Source organism: Vicugna pacos, chromosome 5 (genome assembly GCF_048564905.1).
Source record: "Vicugna pacos chromosome 5, VicPac4, whole genome shotgun sequence".
Taxonomy (NCBI): domain Eukaryota; kingdom Metazoa; phylum Chordata; class Mammalia; order Artiodactyla; family Camelidae; genus Vicugna; species Vicugna pacos.
Genome location: NC_132991.1, coordinates 54,704,606 through 54,727,267, shown reverse-complemented (window position 1 = coordinate 54,727,267; position 22,662 = coordinate 54,704,606). Strand labels below are relative to the sequence as shown.

Genomic DNA, 22,662 nt, shown 5'->3' with positions numbered 1-22,662 from the left:
TCAATTAACACAAATTCTCTCTAAATCTTATTTCTTAGTCTACATTTTAGCTAATTGTTCAAGCCATAAATAAAACAATTCAATGATCTTAAGAGATTAAAATGACCAATATCATCTTTTATACATTAGCTTATAAGCAAATTCTAAAATTAACTACTTCATAATCTAAGTAAACATGGTATAATGAAAGGCTTTTGCAAATGCCTACTCTAGATATATATTTCATTAACTTGTCTTCTCTACAGCACTTTTTTTTGGTATGCATGCTAAATACTTTTCTCCCTAAATGAATAAAATAATAAACTTAATTTCTAAAATGTTTTGAATTAAGTTATTTTGCAAATTAAATGAATAAATTAACACCTTTTTCATGAGAATTAAATTCACCCCAAAAAGTTCATTAGAAATATCTTAAGAGCAAAGTAGTTAAAGCTACTGACTGATACTACTAAACAATAAACATGAAGTAAAACATATTGAAGGAAGGAAAAAAGGTGGGGAGGAGAAAAGGAAGAAGGAAGAAAGAGAGAGAGAGAAGAAGGAAGGAAGGTTTTAAGAATAAACCTTTTTGTCCAATGGGAGAATTCTATGAACACAGTATTAGGGACTGTCGTTAACCACTGTGAAACTACTGCTGTTTCATAATCAAAGATTATCCAACCTCTTGGAAATAAGAAGAGTTATAGAATAAGTCACCATCAGTTAGACATTAGTCCAGGGAATAAAACTACATTAAAGACACCTTATAAATGACAAAAAAATTATCATTACAATATATTAAATAATTGGTACATTCTCATTAAATGTTATTTCAAAATCATGTTTATAAAGGTCCATACAATATACTATCAACAATTCAACACTTCTTAAAATAGTTTATGAGTCAAAGGAAATCTTAAAACATTTTATCCATTATTATTTAGTTGTTTGAAAATAAAAATGTAATGAAATTATTAGATATTCAAGAATGTCTTAAATTTTGTATCTTTCTTTGGTAAAATTTTTTCCTTCAAAGTTCTTATAGGCCATGTTGGGAAAAGTTTAGAAAAATATGAGTTTATAAATAATTAATGTGCATTTGAAAATTTAACATTGATACATGTTTTATGCTCTTGGAAAAGTTCAAGTATTTAAATCATCTTAGCAATTTACAGACAATAAAAATAATTGTATGATATACCTCTACACCAAAAGAAATCAATCTTATAAACATATAAACTCTGTGTCTGAAAATTTAGGATGTAAATTAAGAAATGATTTTAAATATTCTAAACATTTAAAAAGTAACAACAGCTGACTATTTAAGTAAGTAACAAGCAAAGTGAGTATATTATTTCTATTGTTAAAGCATGCTACACTATTATCAAATTTTTCACATCATCTGGAACAAACACATATCATCAAACAAGTATATTAATTTATTTCTTAATAATATGTAATAACACAGTGGGTTATTTTAAGATATAATTGTTGATAATATCCATTATATATTAAATGGATAATATCATATATATATATATATATAAAATGGATAATATCCCTTATATATATCATTAAAAATGATAATGTATCTTCAACTGCCTATTGGAGCACTTTTTAAAAAGTATTCCAGGGCTTTAAACTAGGCATTCCAATTATATGTAAAGCTACAGTTATCAATGCAGTATGGTAACTGGTGAAACAAATAGATCAATGGAACATTCTAGAGAGCGCAGAAGAACTTAACTCAAAATGGATCACAGATCTAAATGTAAAACACAAAACATAAAACTCCTGGAAGATAACATGAGAAAACCTAGATGATCTTGGTTATGGTGATGCCTTTTTACATACAACATCAAAGACATGATCTATGAGAGAAATAATTGATAAGCTAGACTTAATTAAAATGAAGAACTTTTGCTTGCCCTGCAAAGACAGTATCAAGAGAATTAGCAAGTCACAGACTGGGAGAAAATATTTGCAAAAGACATGTCTGATAATGAACTATTATCCAAAATACATAAAGAATTCTTAATACTTCACAATGAGAATACAAATAACTAACTAAAAAATGGGCCAAAGAGTTTAACAGACACCCCGCCAAAGAAGACATACAGATGGCAAATAAGCATATGAAAAGATGCTCTTCGTCATATGTCATCACAGAAGTGCAAATTAAAACAATGAGATACCACTACACACCTTTTGGAATGGCCAAACTTAGAACACTGATGACACCAAATGCTAGTGAGGACCTGGAGCAACAGGAAGACTCATACATTGGTGGTAGGAATGCAAATGGTACAGCTACTTTGGAAGACAGTTTGATGGTTTCTTACAAAATTAAACAACTCTACCACCAATCCAGTGATCATATTCCTTATTATTTACTCAAAGGAATTGAAAACTTCTATCCACATAAAAATATGCATACAGGTATTTATGGCTACTTTATCATAACTGCCAAAACTTGGAGGTAACCAAGGTGTCTTTCAGTGAGTGAATGGATAAATAAACTGTATACATCCAGACTATGAAATATTATTCAGTAATGATAAGAAATGAGCTATCAAGAATATTAGCCAAAAAAAAAAAAAAAGGGACAATGGAGAGATATCACTAAGAATTAAACTTGCTTGCTTCTGGGAAATGGGATGACAGCTGTCAGGGAGACAATAGGAAATTACTGCTTCATTAAATCATAGTATGCTATCTGACTTCTTAAGCTGTATGTATGTGTTAATTTAATGGAAATTAAAATTAATCTTTATTAAAAAAAAAAGAAATGAGCTATCAAGACATGAGAAGACATGGAGGAAATGTAAATGTATATTACTAAGTGAAAGAAGCCAACTGGACGACTCCATCATGTATGATTTCAACTCTATGACATTCTGGAAAGGGCAAAATTATGGCGAGAGTAAAAAGATCAATGGTTGTTAGTAATGAGGTGAGAGATGAATAGGCAGAGCATAAAGAATTTTTACATCAGTGGAAATAGTCTATATGATATTATAAGGATGGATATATAGCAGCATATTTTTTTCCAGAGCCACAGAATGCACAATACCAACTGTAAACCTAATGTAAATTATGGACTTTGGGGGATTATGATGCATAAATCCTTGGTAAAAAATGTACCACTCTGATGAGTGATGTTGATAACAGGGAAAACTCTGCATGAGTGTGGGCAGGGATATGTAAGAAATCTCTGTACCTTTCTTTCAGTTTTATTGTGAACCTAAAACTGCTAAAGAAAATAAAGTCTTAAAAATTATTTACTCAGTCAAAATGAAAAAAAAAAAGCTAGTTGTTTTAACTCAACAGGTTTGTCCATAGCCTTCCTGTTGATCATTTGTTACTTTATTAAAGACACTACGAAACTATTATTATTGATTGCAACACAGGTCAGAGTGAATTAAATATAATCAGAAATATATCCAGGTGGAATTAAAGTCTCTTATGATTGCATGCAAATATATGAGACAAGAATTTCAGGTTCATTTTTTGTTTTTAAAGAAATGAAACAATAAGAGGAACAGAAGGTGGAGAAAAGAATTCTTACAACATCTTTCCTCTTCCATCATTTCTCATCCTGTCGCATTCAGTCTGACAGCTTTTCGGTTAACAGAGAACTGTACATTAACCTTGTCTTTCTGACTCTAACTACTGGCACACCATGTGGCTTGACCCTACTAATTACAATGTTACAGAAATTTGAGGGGGAATGCCTTTACATGTCAAATGTCAATATTCTTTGCAATAGAATCTCATTAAAAAATAAAACTTGTGTAAAAATATTGCTTTGATGTCCAAAACTAATAATTATGAAATAAACTGGTGAATAGAAGTAAGAAAGTTCTGCAGAAGCAGATGATCTGCCAAGAGTTCAGTAGTAATATTGCAAATACTGTTTGTGTTTTCTTTATTACGTCCAGAATTTCAGCAAAATTTTCATGTTAGCAGTTTGAGTTTTCCTAGATGTATTAATTTCAAGTTATTTTTTGTCTCAGGAAAAACACTGCAGTGTGTTTTGTCAAGGTCATACCAAGTTATAATTTTAAATTAATGATGTTCTAGAAAGCCAGAAAGGACCATACTCTGCATATCAATGTACATTGTTAATCTTACAGTTATACAGATTGTTAAGGATACATAGAATCAGGACAGAAATAATAAATAAGAAAAAAATTCCACTCATTTAGTTTCAGTACCCTAGATTCTGGGTACAAAGAATGTGGGAAAAGGTCGTGGAATTACAAAAAGAAAATGGGCCCCTTTCCTGAAAATGAAGTAGAGTCCAAGAAAGATACAAAAACCAGAACAGGAGGTCCCCTACAGAGGAGAATGACTTACAGAAATCTGGAATTACATGGCAAATAGACATGAGAACTCAAAAAAATGGCTTCTTTTACTCTGTCCAAGGCTAGTGAAGTCTAAAACTTCACTAAAACTTCTAAACGCTCTATATTCTTTCATTCTCTCTATTGGTAATGTATTCTCCACGCCATTCATTTCTAAGACACATTTGCTTCTGAACAGCAGAAACTGAACTTACTTTCTTTTATTCATTCTCACTTAAATCTACTAGTCAAGAATTTGTCTCCAACCATTCTACAAAACCTCTCTTGTCAAGTCTTCCACTTTTCCGAATCCAACATCAAGTAATCATCTTTCTTTGACTCAATTGTTCACCGCACTCCTTGACTGTCTGTTTTCCTTTGACTTCACTGCCACATTTGTCCAAGCCCCAAGCTAGGTCCTCTTCCTTTGCCTAACTTCTTTTTTATTATTTTTTTCTTTTTTTTTCCTTATTGAAGTATAGTCAGTTTACAGTGTGTCAATTTCTGGTGTACAACATAATGTTGCAATCATACATATATATGCATATATTTGTTTTCATTATAGAATACCACAAAATATTGAATATAGCCCCCTGTGCTATACAGAAGAAACGTGTTGCTTATCTATTTTATACATAGTAGCTAATATTCTCAAATCTCGAACTCCCAATTTATCCCTTCCCACCCTCTTCCCCTCTGAGTAGCCATAAGTTTGTTTTCTATGTCTGTGAGTCTGTTTCTGTTTCATTTTCCCAGCTTCTAAACATGTACTAAGGGTTCATTCCTCTTAGCACATCTCTTCTCTATCCCTACGTACTCCCTAGATGACCGTCAATTTTTCACGGTTTTACCCTCCAGATTAGACGTCTAACTCCATAACCCCATCGCCATTTAGATGCTTAGCAGGCATCTCAAACTTGAAATGTCCACAATGAGATGCCTGACTCTAACCCCATAAACATTTATTACGGTTATTTTTCTTCAGCAACATACACTTAAATGCTCTTACAAGAATCTTGAGGCCTTTCTTGAGCTCTTTTTTTTTTTACACCCAAAGTCTAATCCATTAGCATATCTGTTGGCATATCCATGCCATAAATACTCAGATTCTGACCACTGCTTAACTTGAGGTATTCCCTAAGTCAGTAACTGTCATCTGTTCCCTGAATTGTAGCATGAGACTCCCACTGGCCTCCTTTTTGCCATTTTTGCTTTCATTCTCCCAATTTATTTTACACATAATAACCAGAGTGCTTTTTCCCCAAAAAAGAAACAACATTATCCAACTTCCCAGATGGAAACATTTTCACCACCCTACAGCATTTAGAATAAATCCCATAATCTTTACTACGGCCTAAAAATTTTTTACCTAATCTGGCCTTAAGCTTCTTTTCCAAATTCATCTCCTATAAATTTCCCTAGTTTACACCTTTTTGCCAGTCATATCAGCTTCCTTTGTTGTTAAAAGAATCCAAACACAATCCTGCCCCACTGTGTGTTGGGAATACCCTACAGATATCTGTGCTATTTGTTCACTCACGTTAAGTTTCTGCCTGACTGCTATCTCCTCAGAGAGGTCTTAACGCATTTTCTTATCTAAAATAACAGCTGCCTCTCATTTAGCTTCTATCTTCTTATTTTTCTTCTAAGATGTAACTATCTAAACTTAAATACTGAGTTGTGAATTTGTTTCTTGACTCACCCAAATTAAGTTCAATGAAAGAAAAATCTTTCACTATTGTTATTCACGTAGATTAGTTCCTTAGGTCCATGTACATCCATAATCTGAACCATTTTGATTAAATCATCACATAGCTCCTTTTTTCTTCCCCCTGCCAGTTCCCTTTATAATATCAGGAAATGCATACAATGAATATTATTACAATAAATGTATTAGACATATGCATTGTATTTATAGCAATAAAACTAAATAAAATCCTATTTAAATTATATTTCCCTCTCTCTTGTCCCCCAGGGACAGTCTTAATATTATTGTTCTTACATGAAAGAACAAGAAAAGATAATTCCCTGAACAATTGTCACAGTATAAAATTATAAAAGCTCAGTTTCAAAATGAAGTTTCCTGAATGATAGCAGAGTTTTCACTACACTGGTGCTTTGTGATCTAATATGCTGCTGATCTGACAGACATTACACATACCATGGGGGGAAGAGCATTGTAAGAACTCACAGTTACTTTTTCCTTCAACTACTTGAAAAGCTGATAATGCAGGTGTTAATGTCACATTTGCACTCAAAGTTACAATAAGGAATTTCCAAGATTTAAAAACAATCAAAAAGTGTACAGTATTTTCAGTCAGGTGCTGGTCATTGTCTAGGGAACTTTCTGGGAATAATCTATGTATCTACAAGCTTGGTAATGTGTTTTTGTTTCCATTAATAAGGCTACTTAGAACACAGGAAGTTAGGTTGTAGAAAATAGAGAGTGATGTAAACTAAACATTACTGTCCATTGAAATGCAAATATATTTTCCCCAATAGAGATACAATTGGTTTTTGTCCTTTAGCAAATGTAACCTAGAATATTACATTTTATTATCTGGTAGGATATAAACCGGTTTAGATGTATTAAAATATTAATATAAGCATTCCTGACTGACTGTATAGCATTTAACTACACAGAAAAACTATATAGTTGTTCTTTAAATGATCCTTTGGATCAGTCTTAGTTTTACTGCTTTCTTAATTAATGAGCTGAATAAAATGTTTAAATACATCTTTTTTTAATTTATGATAGTCATGATTTGATTTTACTTCTTGAGGGAAAAAGGTAACATATCTATTTGTATACACACAGCACATGCATATGTTAGTTTATGTCAGGCACTTTCAAAATAAAATTTTTATAATTTTGTTTGCTATATTTATTTGTCTTACTCTATAAAAACATTGTGGCCAAAGATAAGCTAAATAAACACCATGTGGTATTTTCTTTAAAAGTTTTTCTTGACACGTTTCGACACAATGCCATATTTCTTCTTTATCTTTCCCCTTATGTGAATCACGTTGGATTGTAACACTGACAATAACATTTCTTACGGGCTCAGGGGTAAAAGGGCTCTGTAGCCCCCAGAAACATCTGGGGTAAAAATAAAGTTGGAGTTAACATCTAGCATATCTTCTTTTTACCAGACATGTCACTTAAGCTTTTAGCACACATCTTTGTTGATGAAAGAAAGCACAGCGACACATTTTTATATTAAAACATACAATGATCTGCTGAGAAAAGCAGTTCTTACAATTGTGTAGAGGATTCTGTTAGAGATTTTTTGACATGAATCATGCTTCCCTGGTTGGAAAACATCATGCTGATGATTTGAACTTTACCTTTGGCTGCCTTGGGGAGCATCACTAAGAGGTGTCAGCTGTTTCCCCACTAACATCCCTGTTCATCCTACAAACACAAGCAGTTATTTCTGACTGAGTACATAGGCAGCAACTTCCAAATTGCTACAAATACACTGAGATAAAATTGGAACAGGAGTAAAGATGAGGATATCATAGCAGAGTGTCCTAAAGAGTAAAATCTGTATAAAAAATGATTTTTGGATTAATATATTTTGACAAATTTTTGAACTGAATGTATTTTATATGTATTAGAGTGCCTGTTAGGTACAATGTATTGGATTAAGTATGTAACTGAATAAGAAGCAACGTTAAATAACAGTGACAATAGTTTTCCCATCAAAACAAAAATACAGACATATGTATTCGTGTTTATGTACATTTAGTATACATTGATATATATCTATATCTAAACAAGTCTAAAAATATCTATGCATATGTGCATACAATTCTTTAATACACAGTACCTGTAATTCAAAACTATAAAACTAAAATTATATCAAATGCTATTTCTATTTTGATAATTAAATTTCCTGTCGAGTGAACAATATTGTATTGAAAAAAAGTAAGATTTGACATATGGATCAATGGAACAGAATAGAGAGCCCAGAAATGAACCCACAAATTTTGGTCAACTAATCTCCGACAAAGGAGGCAAGAATATATAATGGAATAAACACAGCCTCTTCAGCAAATGGTGTTGGGAAAACTGTACAGCCAAATGTAAATCAGTGAAGCTAGAACACTCCCTTACACCATACACAAAAATAAACTCAAAATGGATCAAAGACTTAAACAGAAGACAAGACACAATAAACCTCCTGGAAGAAAATATAGGCAAAACATTATCTGACATACATCTCAAAAATTTTCTCCTAGGGCAGTCTACACAAGCAATAGAAATAAAAGCAAGAATAAACAAATGGGACCTAATGAAACTTACAAGCTTCTACACAGCAAAGGAAACTATAAGTAAAACAAAACAACAACCTACGGAATGGGAGAAAATTTTTGCAAATGAAACCAACAAAGGCTTGATCTCCAGAATATATAAGCAGCTCATATGACTTAATAAGAAAAAAACAAGCAACCCAATCCAAAAACGGGCAGAAGACCTAAACAAGCAATTCTCCAAGGAAGAAATACAAATGGCCAACAGGCACATGAAAAAATGCTCAATATCACTAATTATCAGAGAAATGCAAATCAAAACTACAATGAGGTATCACCTCACACCAGTCAGAATGGCCATCATTCAAAAGTCCACAAATGACAAATGCTGGAGAGGCTGTGGAGAAAAGGGAACCCTCCTCCACTGCTGGTGAGAATGCAGTTTGTTGTGGCCACTGTGGAAGACAGTATGGAGATTCCTCAAAAGACTAGGAATAGACTTATCATATGACCCAGGAATCCCTGGGCATATATCCAGAAGGAACCCTACTTCAAAATGACACCTGCACCCCCATGTTCATAGCAGCACTATATACAATAGCCAAGACATGGAAACAGACTAAATGTCCATCAACAGATGACTGGATAAAGAAGAGGTGGTATATTTATACAATGGAATACTAATCAGCCATAAAAACTGACAACATAATGCCATTTGCAGCAACATGGATGTTCCTGGAGAATGTTATTCTGAGTGAAGTAAGCCATAAAGAGAAAGAAAAATACCATATGAGATCGCTTATATGTGGAATCTAAAAAAACAAGCAAGCAAACAAACAAACAATAGAATACAAACTTGTGGTTGCCAAGGGGGCAGAGGGTGGGAAAGGACAGAATGGGATCTCAAAATTTGTAGATACTGACAGGCATATGTAGAATAAATAAACAAGATTATACTGTATAGCACAGGGAAATATACACAAGATCTTGTAGCTCACAGTGAAAAAAAGTGACAATGAATATATGTATGTTCATGTATAACTGAAAAATTGTGCTATACTCTAGAATTTGGCACATTGTAAAATGACTATAACTCAATAAAAAAAATTAAAAAAAGAAAAAAGTAAGATTTATTTTGACTATGATAAAAATAAAATCATTAAGGAAATTTTGACATGCATGACCATTTTGAAAATTACTTCTATGAAATTAGTATGTCAGGTCTCAATTAGATTGCTATATATTTTATAAAACTAGGGAATGTTAACATCATTTCTATATTTTGTATGCATTTTCAGGGTCTTGCAGGGTGGAAAATTGAGTATCTGAAGTAAGTACAAAAGCAATTAGATTATACAAATTTTAAATATTGAAAGAACCCAGATCCAACAATAGGGAATGGTTAAATTAAAAAAAAACTTTATGAGATATTATGGACCATTAAAATAGTTGTTATGAAAATTCTGTAAAAATGGAACAAGTCCTGTTACTGTAAAAGTGAATACGGTAGAATACAAAATCTATCTATCTAAAAATATGCACACATGTGAAGAAAGTTAGGAAAAAAATCATTTTGTTATGAGGGTAAACAAGCATGGGAATTTTTTCCAGATCTCAAATATGTTTTTTATATATATACACACATATATGACATATATATAACATATATACATACATAGGACAAAAGTATATATATTTAATAAAATTAAAAAATGAAAAGAAATAGCAAGTCATGAAAATGTAAGTAGCTTTGAAATTTAGTCTTTGAACAGAAAGAAACGTGTAAGAGCAATCAGATTTACCAGGAGGAACTGAGGCTAGGTACTTCCTTTTCTCCTCATATTCTATTTTTTCTGCCTTTTTCTCTTTTCATAGTCCTCCAATAAAAAATAAACCAAGAAACAAGAAAACAAACAACAACAACAACAGCAAAAATCCCTGAGTTTCTAGTGCCTGATACACTGATCTCTTTGTGTAAGGGAGCTCTATTAGTAACTGTATGAAGCTCTGGACCCCATGATTCTGACACAGTGTTGTTCAAACTTTAAAGCAAGTTAATCTCTTGAAAGTTCATATATTTCACTTTGGAACACACCAACAAACAAAGAAGTCAGAGAATCAGGTTGAACGAAGGACTTGAAAGGACAAGATGCTGCGGTGGCGCGAGGGGCGCAGCAGACTGCATCTTAAAAGTTGGTTCTGCACATATTCTCCAGTGGACACACGCATAATATTTCTTATGCATTTGATATTCAACAACTGGGCAGGGGATGGAGATGAGATGTAGGATACATGGTGGAGGTTGGGGAGAATTTATGAGTAGTTTTATTTGAAATTCTGCTTTAATTAGTAATTTAGGTACTAATTATCATAATTTAATGTTAAATAATGGTATTTGGATATATTCCAAGGTACATCCTATGCATAATTATCTTCACATAGCATCAACTATTTTTAAGTTGTCCTCAGGCTATTTTTTATATACTAGGAAAGGATTTTGAATACTACTGATTACACCCAGAGAAACCAAAGCAAAGCCATGGTGACACACATAGCACAGAACAACAAGCTGTTAAAAAAAACCATTCTCTATTCCTAGGAACATAATATCATCATTAGGGAAAAGTGCTATTTTCAAGTAGATTAGATAACATTGAAATTAGAAGGAGGAATACTGAAAAATACAAAGTGTTAAAATACCCAATGATTAGCCCTGCGTGTTTTTTAAAGAAAAGATCTTGTACTTATGTGCTGAGGAGAAAATGAAGAGAAAATGACTAGAATCTTGCTGTAAGGAATATGAAAAGAGTGACTACTATTTGCAAGTCATAGTCATTTAGAAGTTGCTAGCATTATGCAATAGAATTATGAATAATCTATATTATATTTAGCCTATTTCTTGCCTCTCTTAAAACAAACATTTCTATTAGAGTCACTATAATAAGGTCTATATAATAATACCACGATAATCATACATGACACCTCAGGAGTTGTCAGTCCATAGAATAATGATCACAGTGACACAACAGCGTTTCAGCATATGAAGAACTGAGGCTATCAGGTTACACCACAAGTTGTGTTTGCCAATTTAATGACTTCTTCAAAGTCTCCCTCTCTATTTTTTAAAAGGTGTCATACCTTTGGTAATTTGAAAAAGCAGAGATTACCCACACATGCAGTAAAAGAAAAGACATTTATGCCCAAAAAAGGAAATTTTTCTCAAAGACGGAGTTGCAAATACCATCACGTACTGCTATCCGAAGGTGTGATCATAATAAAGAAATCAATCTTACAAAAATGCAGTGAGTTAAAGGACTGCCAGAATTCTTCTTTGTCAAAGCTGCTCATGGAGATTTAATTACTTATAGTGCTACCCAACCTCAAATATCCAAGACTGCAAATATTTACATTCCTGGATAAAGGAAGAATGCAGGTGGGATGTAATATATAAATAATAACCATATGTATACAAATATACATTTGAATATATACTTTTTTTGCCTTCATCTTCTTGCTATTTCTATGAGGCATTATTGTCTATTTTTACAAATAAGATTTGTTCTTATACAAATTATCTAGAATATTGAAACTGAGTTATGTTTAAGATACTAGCTGGTGACTTCTAAATTTAATAGTTCATTTTATCCTTAAAAAATAGGTAAATGTTAAAGTAGCCAGGCAAATATAATACATGAACCATTCTATAGGCTGTTTAGTTTTCACTTATCCAAGATCAAATTTGAGATAATCTGAAATATCCTGGCAATTTGGTTGGACTTGGTCAATTGTCAGAGTTTGAAAAAGGAAACAAAAAACATTTGTATCATTGACAATAAAATGCTCATCAGTAAAATATTTCACTGTTTGGAACATTTCTACATGTTATATCATAAATGTAAAAAGATATGTTTGCTTCTTTATTTTCTGAATAAATCAACTTCCCCACCAACTGAGTCATCCCCCTCTGGGTACAGCATTCCAACCCATTTTTAAATGGATACATTACTATTAATGGGTATTTTTGGAATAACTGCTAAGTATCTTTACAAATAAATAAAGATACATACAGTGTCTCTACGTACAGTATCTAATTTCTCTAACCACAGGGCATGTGCTGCCTCCATCTCTCAAGTCTGTCATATCCTATTGTTTGTTTCTTCACTTTGGTCAGGACTCAGTAGCCCTCTTCAGGTGACTTAAATTCAACCCCTTGTTCATTTTCAGTGGCAAGACAGACATCTTGGAATCAGTCATATTCTCCATTCTGCTCATTGTCTCCCGTAATCTACCTGCATCTCTTCCCTCTCCACGCCAAGACCGCAGGTTCTCAAATCAGTTGTCTTCTGAGTCCCTCCAAAAGAGCAAGGAGAAATTCCCTGCACTATCCATTGGATATTTAAACAGAACATCCTGGGAAAGCCAGACAGCAAAGCTCATTTCTTAAACACATTCTGCTGCCAAATGTATTGTGATACTGGCTGAGTTTCACACTGATATGGAGCAGGCAGCCCAAAAGGCATTCCCCTTCCAAGGTACTAACTTTCTCCATATCTTTGTAATACTTCTCCCTGTCTCTGGATCGTGTCCTGAGGAGGAGAAATCAGAATACATATGCAAACTGCTTCTCTCTCCATTCTCTTTGTTTCCTTCTCTATCTTTGTTCTATTACGTATTCAACAATTGTTCTGGATCAAGAAGAACTGTACTTTAACTATCCCTCAATATCAAAGAAGCATGCAACATGTCATCAGACAGCAACTGAAACAGTAACTTCATGACTCTTGGTATCTCCACTCTCCTTTTCAACCCTGGCCTCATATTACAGTCACCTGGAAAGTATCAAACATAAGACATATGTCATGGACCTCTACTAGACTCTGAGATGACAATTTTTTAAAGATGTCCTGGTGATTCCAATATTCATCTGGAATTAAAGTTTCTTTGTTCTATACCATTTCCACCTCCTACTACAGATAACAGAAATCCTGGTGTCTTCATTTCTATAGAAGCCAAGAAAATATTGAAATTTATTATGAGACAATCCTCTGAGCAGATAATTTAAGGTTTGGTTCTTGATCTGATTAGGAGATAAACATTCAATTCTCAGGATGCTTAAAGATAACCACAGCTCCCAAATTCTCACATTATGCTAATCTTAGAGTTTAAATAGCTTTTCTGGATCAATTTTATTCTTAAAAATTTTATTTTGTTAAGAATAATTCCCAGAATCTGTCTCAATTAAAAAAAAAGGTATGAATCAATCTGTTATAGGTAGGACAAATATAAATGTAAGACAAATCTATAAAGCAAATCTATAAATAAACTATTTCCCAAAGTAGATACAGCCTCATCAAATATATTTATTAATGTATCAACATTAAAATAGTACAATAAAAATAAAATAGTAAAATAAAGGGATACAACTTTATTGATGCCACCAATCAAGGCATTATGTAACCTACAGGAAGAATATACTCCCAAGAGTTAATAAATAATCATTGTGATAAAAATAAAGATACATACTTTGGCTCAAAATGGTTTCCTTTGCTATTGTTGCTGTTTCCTAAAACTAAAAATTTTAGTAGTAACAAACACAAAGGGGTGGAGGAACATTTTTTAATTTTTGGCTTATAATACATAATTTACTTTATAAAATAAAATCTCTAACATTAGGTTCATTCCTCTACTATTCCATTTTTTTTCTCTTATTCAAAATAATTATATGCAGGTGACACAGAGCAGGAACCTGTGCTTAAACTTGCAGTAGTTCTCGTCTACCCTGAACATGAATTGACTCAATGGACAGCCATCAACCTAATAGATGGCAGAAGATGGAAGGGAAGGAGACCTCAGCCCCACTGGGGAAAGTTTAGGAAAATGGCATCGCTTTGGATACCAGAAATGAGTGTTTTATCCAGAGACTGGCTCAGACTCAAGAATGGACAAAACCTTCAGTTTAATTCCATTCAAATCACGGCTTTTGAACAAAAAATGTCAAAACAGTGCGGCTCAGTGATGAGCTAGACATACGTGTGTGCTTCTCTTGGGAAGGATGTTTGAAACGGATTGAATCATGCATGGCTTTACCTGTATCTCATATTTTCTTACTAACCTTTAAATAATGTTTTGTGGATGAAAATTTACACCCAAATATCGAGGTGATTTCTTTCTCAAGTATCAGATTACGGGACAGAAGTTTAAATGATTAGGAAACGTTCAAATCTGAGAATAAAACGGCTCCATTTCTATAGCAATACAAGTCCCTGCAGGACAGCAAATTCCAACGACCCGGCCTGACAGAGACTTCCTCTGGAGCAGGACAAAACAGCACGCTATAAAGCACTGAATCTTGACTTGCTGGGTGAAGGTCACTTCGGTGCCTTTGGGGAGATATTTCAGCCACACTGAAGCCGCTAAAGTAAGAATCAAGATGTTTGAAGGGCAGCAGCAATAAGGCAATCATTCCCTTTTCTATCTTTTCATAGCAGCAGCGTGACAAATCTCTTACAGTGAAAATAACTCTGAATTGCCCACAGGCCGCCAGGTGAGAAGACAGACACAGTGTGGCTCTAGTTTCAGGGCGGATGAACAGGTGAAAGGGTTTAAGGGAAAGTCTTTTCTCTTTACCAGATATTGAGTTTCCCACTTAAAAAAATGTTTTTAATCTCAATCACTAGAATTCAGAATGACAACTTCACTGGAAACTATTCTGATAATCTCTTTATACAAAAGACTCACTTAGAAAATGTGGAATTGAGAAGGAAATACACGTGATTGTTTATGAACACACAGATTTACATATTATACTTAAGGATACAGAATCTTTAACATTTAGAACCCGAAAGGCCAATGAGGTCATTTAGTTTCAGCTCTCTGGATATAGATGAAGAAATGGACCCAGGAAGGCGAAGATGGAAAGCTCTGCCCTTAGCAGGAGTTTGTAATGGAGCCTGCCTGGTCTCTTGACTCAAGTGCATTTGCTAAACATACAAATGTATGTTTATATAGTTTCCTCAAACAAACAGACAAAAAATGTATGTGATTTTTTAGATTTTTTTAAAAGCTTCCTTTGACATTGCTGAGTTTGAGTAAACATATAACTAACATGAATGGTCAGACTTACTAGGCCATTGACATTCAATTTTCATCTTTCTAAAACAGAGCCAAGGGGGTGTGTATAGCTCCGTGGTGGAATGCATGCTCAGCATGCGTAAGGTCCTGGGTTCAATCCCCAGTAACTCCACTTAAAATCAAAAACCAAACCAAAACAAAAAAGATCTATAGCACATATGTTGTGAAAATGCTATGCAGAAAAACACATTACAATTAAAATATAAATGATTGTTTAAAAAATGTAACCAAAAATGTTGCTGCTTTTCAATAAACATATCTATTGCAACCATGTTATTTATTACTTAAGTAAGAACTCTATTAATAATTAAGCCAGGATGATGTATACAAAGTGAGACTGTCCTAGGATATTGGGATGTATAGTTATTCTTTGTTTTATTCATTTGTTTATTTTCTGTAGGGGGAGGTAATTAGATTTGCTTACTTATTTTTTTTAATGGAGGTACTGGGGATTGAACCCAGGACCCTGTGCATGCTAGGCATGCACTCTACCACTGAGCCTCACTCTCCTCCCTGTTCTTAAAATAATTGTCTTTTCTGTTATGAAAAGCCATTTTCTATGTTTTAAAAGTAATAAATCCACCATTATTTGGTATGTTTATGCAGCTTAAAATAATGATTTGCATTTAAACTGTCACTTATCAGCATATAATTATATTTTATGCACATTAAAAAATCCTGTGCTTCTCTGGGGTTTTGAATAAAGCATTCTATAAAAACATAAGTATGATAAAAATTTGTGCATTTTTTACATTAACAGTAAACAGTTGGTCTGGTAAAATGATAATAAGAAAGAGCAATGGAAATGAATTTTTTTTTAATATTTAAAAAAATTTTTGCCTTTTAAATTTTTTCCTTGAAAACTTTATTTTGATATTGATTGAAGTTTAACAAACAAGATGATCCTGGTAAATTACTAAATAGGAGAGAAGTGCTGACTTAAAAAAAATAGTGAAATATTTGAATGGCACCTGGAAAAGTTAACAATAACTTCAATTATAATTCTCCATTTAATATTGAATTACTACTTAACTGCAGTTAAGACAGCTTTTTACAAATGTGACAGAATAGTTTCAGAGGCTTTGAGAAAACATCTGCTTCACTTTACTTCTTTGTTTAACAATTGAGTCTTTAGTATTTGACATATGAAGGCAATTATATGAAGCCTTAAACTGATCCCACGATCCAGTTTAAGAATGAGAACATAGTTTGTATGCTTATGTGACCCTTTGGTATCACATCACCTTACTTCACCCTTCAAAGTAACGACCATCCTGAGTTTCATATGCACCAATTTCCATTTCCCAAAGAAGAACGGGTCACATGTTTATAATCTTTAAAAAAATAGCATTAAGTTTTGCTTTTTTATGAACAAAATAAAAGGTGTGTATTCTTTCCCAACTTTTTTTTCACTCACTATTACATCTCTAAGATTCTTTCGTGTTATATTTTCCTATAGTTAGTTTATGTGAACTACAGGATAATTTTGCATTGTGTGAATATATCATGATTTATTTACAAATTGTGTTGTTCATAGATATTATTATAAAGAAGAATTTTTTTGTTTTGTTTTGGTATGATAATGCATAAATTTGTAAGCGTGTTTTTCTGAGTTGCCAAATCAATTCATACTTTCACAAATGATGTGTAAGATTTTCCTTTGATGCACATCATTATGACTTGATATCATCAAAGTTATTTTTTCCAATTTGGTGGATGCAAAATGGTTGCTCATTTCTGACCAAGAGGTAATATATTTATGGGGCTTTAGTGTTTCTTCTCTAGTAAATTTCCCCCTTATTTTGGTCCAGTTTCCTACTGGGTTGTTTTTATTTTTCTTATGCATTCATATTTTTAGTAAGATCTGAATGCCAAGTCTTTCTTGGTATGTGTATTACAAATATATTTTCCCAATTTCTGGCTTGTCCTATTACCTTCTTTACTGAAAATCCCTTGTAATAAAATATTATTTTGATGTAGCTTATCAATCTTTCTGCAATGTTGTGTGCTTTCAATGCTTTAATTACCTATATGCTACTCTTTAGTCATAAAAATATTTTCCAAGATATATTTAAAATTTTTTAAGTTTTGCTTTTTATATTAAACTCTAATTCATTTGACATTGATTTTGCCTTTTTATTTGTTTTTTATGTGAAGAAGTAATCTATTTTTTTTTTAAAAAAAGCTAAATTAAATAAATTAACTATTAAAATCAAGAGAATAAAGATAGCCAATCATTACATACAATTTTTTGGAAAGTACATCTTTTTACCACTGATGTGCTATGGGTCTCTGTTGTTTAACAAATGTCCAAACATAAGTGAGTTTTCGTGTCCTGGCTCTGGATTCTGCTCCATTCAGCAATCTGTCCGTATCTGTACCAGCAGGGCTCCACATAACAGACTTGGTACCTGGTAGGACAGAGCTCCCCACTTTAGTTAGCTGCCTTTTTAGGATTGTATTCACCCTTATGTATACAATGTGGAATCAGTTTGTGAAGTTCATTAAAAAACATTGAGATTTTGATCTCTGCTTATGACCTTGGATTTTCTTAATCATATTCAGTGGAAAATCGAAATCAAGTCTGTTTTTTTCCAGAGTACCTTGTATATGTTTCAGTCAAGAACTAGAGGCAATATTCATTTTAATCCGTAAGTTTTCGAGTTTATCAACTGCTGCTCACAGCTCATTTCCAGGCTACAAAGCTCACAGTGGGGCTTCCTCTTCATTCAGTTTCTGCACGCACGCCCAGGTTTTCGCCACTAGCCTCATCTCCCCCACCCTCCTGTGGTGGTGGGATGGCTCTTTGGAGATATCACCCTTTCTAGAAACTCACTAATTCAATAAAAATTTTATATTGTAGAAGATCTGTTTGTTTTCTAAGACAAGAGCCCTTTGGAGACTCTTGTGTGCTACCCTACTGAAAGTGAAACCTCTGAGGTAGTTCTAAAAGTGTTATTTGCTTTTAATAATTTCCCCACATTAAAAAAATAATTGACAATACACATCCAAAATACATCAATATTACAAAGTTTTATATATATAGGAAACACTTTGAAGAATGCACCAAACACATGCTACTTAAGTAGTTGCTCTATTATAATCAGTAACATTACTGTTACAAAGGAAAAATACTCACGAATATGGAAGAATTCAAAATACCCATCCACCTTCTAACAGTCACTTCACTCTCATATGTAATATGCTCTTACAAATAGTTTCATCTAAGTATAAATCTGTAAGTAAAGAATTTTATTGTTTTGAAACTCTTACCTACTCTGAAATTGTGGTTTATTACAAAATCTCAAAAGGAATCTAACACTAGCCTCTTTACATTTATTTGTATGGAAAACATTGATTAGGTGTCTAGCCTGTGCCAAATGCTGCATTAGATGCTGTGAGGGATGAAGATATAAAGAAAAGAATCTTTGCCATTAAAGGGTTATGATCCAAAGGTTTTCAAGTTTCTAAGGTAAAAAGAAAATATTTCAAAAATAAATTCTAACTTGTGAGCTACTGTGATCACTGCCAATACATCTGTGCTTCTTCCTCTTTCTAACTCTGTGTTAGCAGGTCTTAGTGGTAAGAGCTCAAGAGACATTCTGAAGTTATCCAAGGAGCATGTGGATGAGACAAACAGATTTTCCTTTGAAGCTTAGAATTCAAATGCAACACATATTCTACCATAACACGGATTTGCAAAGGTATGGGAGGTAAAACAGCTCTTAGGTCAAGATTATCTACCCTATGTTTCAGACTCTATTAGCCTTTTTTGAAGCAAAAATAGATTCTTTTGGGAATTCTAAATAAAGGAAGTCTCAAAGGCAAACTGTCAGAGTCCCAAACATTCTGGAATAAAAGAAATTTTAGTAAGTAGTAATAATAAAAATGAATTAAGTACTTTTTTTTTTCACACTTTGCAGAGTATGTTCATGTGCATTCTCTCATTTATTCTCCTTAAGAATGAACAAAGGAATTAACCAAGCCTTTGCTTATTTCACCCAAGGTGGGTAAGTGGCAGGGCTTGGGCTCATTCCACCAGTAATCCCCTCCCTTTCTCCCTGCAGCAGGTGGCCTTGGAATCACATCCCTGTAGGGAGAGACTGTATCAGATGTGGGGCCTCTTTGCCTTTTTCTAATTCCATTCAAGAAGTGTCCTAATCACATGAAGGTTTTCCTACCTGAAATGTAAATTACATAGACTTTTGAGTATTAGCACTTCTCACGTAGGTGTTCTCTATGGGAGACCAAAAAAGTTGCTTTGAGACTGAGACAGGTCAATATTTTATGAAAGGGTGTTTGTTTTGTTTTGCTTTGTTTTTTGGTCACAAGTAATAATAGTATTGAGCTAGGGTTTTGCTTCATTTTTCCTTTTACGTTCATTCATTAGTAGCAAGCTGAAGTATCTCTCAGAATCCAGGGATAGAATCTACAGATAAACTGCCGGAAAGACCGCTATTTTCTGAAAGTCATTCAAAATCGAAATTGCTATTTCCATACTCGTGTCCCTTCAGTTATCACATGGCCACACAGATCTCATTCTCTGTGCATTTGTTTCGTCCTCTCCAGCAGCTTTCTAAACTTTTCAATGCATTTAGCCACAGCGCAAGATGACATTTTCAAGTGTTAGGTCCAGTTATAATCAGAGAGTAGGCAGCTGTTATTTGTTTGTTTTTGTTTTTTGTTTTTGTTTGGTTGGGTTTTTTTGTTCTTTGTTTTTGTTTTTTGTTTTTGCTGAGGTTTTTTGGTATCTCAATTCCAGTTCTCAGGACAAAAAGAAATCTGAATTGCCCACCTCAAAATTTTGTTCCCCTCTACTTCATTCAAAGTGGCCAAGGTTTGGAAATTCTGTGGTAGAAACAGTGATAGCTGTCATGGGGATGAGGTCTCTGTTCCGAAAAGGGAGTGCATTCTCTAGGAAGACACTCTCCAAGATGAGCTACTATCCTCTGGGGAGGGGCTCATATAGATTCAAGTATTTTCAGCTACTGTAACATAGTCTTATGTTAATTTAATCAAGTAAGACTCTGCTGTCTACCAGAATTCATGGTCATTTAGATAGTCTGTCTCTCTCCAGAGCCTGACGCTCCTGAGTATTATAACATGATTGGATCTTCAAAAGAGCAAACCAGATTTATCCTGAATTCCCTTAGCTTATTTGTGTACAGTATACAGCATCTTGACTTCATTAAGAATTTAGAGCTGGAAAGGTCCTCATGATAATCTGAGTTTGGTCTCCCAGGCAACCTATGGCTGAATGAAGCATTCTTTGGCAAAGGATATTAATGCCCAGTTGATAAGATATTCTTAAAATACACATATACACACACTTTCCCAAATACCTAGTTTACACCATAAAACATACATACTTTTTAAAAATTGCTAACAGCAAATATTTATTCATGACTGAAGCTAAAAAGAATTTATAAATACATTTTAATACCCTGCTGATAAAATAGCATATTCCACCTTTGCACTTTTATAAGGAACACAGGAATATATTAGGAAAAATCAGAGAAACAGCTTTCTTAGATTTACCACATTGGGAAGAGGGTTCCAGAATCTTTTTATTAAAAAATACATGTTACCATAGAATGAAATCAATACTATTTTCTGATGGATTTTAATGTTCAAATCAAATGATGATATATTTATATGTATGCATTTTTATGTAGGAAATGGAATGATATTTCCATCAAAACCTTTTCCTTACCTGGTTTGCCAGTGGATCTACTACCAGGAAAAAGGAAGGCAAGGGCAGATCATGAAGTTTAGTCTGCATTAATTAGTGACATATGTAAATGAAGACTAACGTCCTCCCTGCAATAGCCTCCCCAAACTTAGTTTTGTTGGTATGAGATAATGGAAGAATTGACAAAAGAAAATAGATGCCATTGGTCCATAAGCACTTAATGTGATCATCTCCTCCCACTCTTTCATACTTATGCTAAATTACTCTAATGTTAATAGAAAGTTAGTGCAAGCTCATGGGATTAAAAAAAATGTACCTTTATTAATACCAAAAATGGTATTTGGATCATACTTGTAAGTGATGGCTAAAAAGGAAAATATTTGTAAGTTGATGATAACTAAGCATGCTGTACCATATCAAGTGAGCTAAACAACGTATGCAGTTGAATTGATATATTTGAGAAAATAAAATCTGTACTATTAATTTCACTTCTGATGTCACTATTTTAAATTCATCTTTACATAGAATGTGGGGGAAAAAATCAATCTTGGCTTTTCAATCAATTGGAAAATGAAACAGCATTAAAATAAACTAAATCATATACATATTAAGTATTTATTCAACCCAGTAACCCTAGATTGTTTTTACCATACCAAAACTTTAAAAAAAATATTTTACGGTAGTTTAAATGGGAAATGCCTTCTATAAGAAACTATGAATGGACTCATTTATATTTGGTAAGTATCTTTAGTTGATTAACATACTTAAAAATTAACAAATTTGAAAATATTCAGAGGATCACCACCTGACGAATATAATTTTCAAATTACTGTCAATCACTAAAAGGCAAATAAATGGTATTTCTTTATATTAGTTATTTGTTTCAGACTCTACTTTTGGTGTTTTCTTTAAAAAAATTAAAACTTTTGCTGTAAGTAATCAAATCATTATCCCAGAATGACATCTTTAAAAATCACACAGCAAAGAAAAAATATGATATTCATACAGTCTACACAATTCAAATTATTATAAAAGTTCAGAAATACTAGGTGTCTTTGGACACTTCTTTCTTACCTGCTTGTGAGCATGGTCATACGAATTAATGTGATTGTCAAACTCCTGATGCTTATAGTACTGCTTGTCACAGAGTTCACAGTAAAAATTGGCCTTCAGATCTTCCAGAGCTTTTGCTATGGTGTTCTCCTTCTCAGCATAATCCTAAAAAATAAAATTAAAAAAAACAAGCAATTAGTTTTC

The 22,662-nt window shown here is 33.1% G+C and overlaps 1 protein-coding gene across 1 annotated transcript in view; it reads right to left on the bottom strand.

Annotated features, from left to right (window-relative positions):
- The window catches only part of ZNF804A (zinc finger protein 804A), a 247,400-nt gene that overhangs the window by 30,197 nt on the left and 194,541 nt on the right, over positions 1–22,662 (bottom strand). Inside the window, exon 2 of the mRNA XM_006217404.3 lies at positions 22,480–22,623. Within this exon, the coding sequence (XP_006217466.1) occupies positions 22,480–22,623 (144 nt within the window). The remainder of the gene's footprint in view (positions 1–22,479; positions 22,624–22,662) is intronic.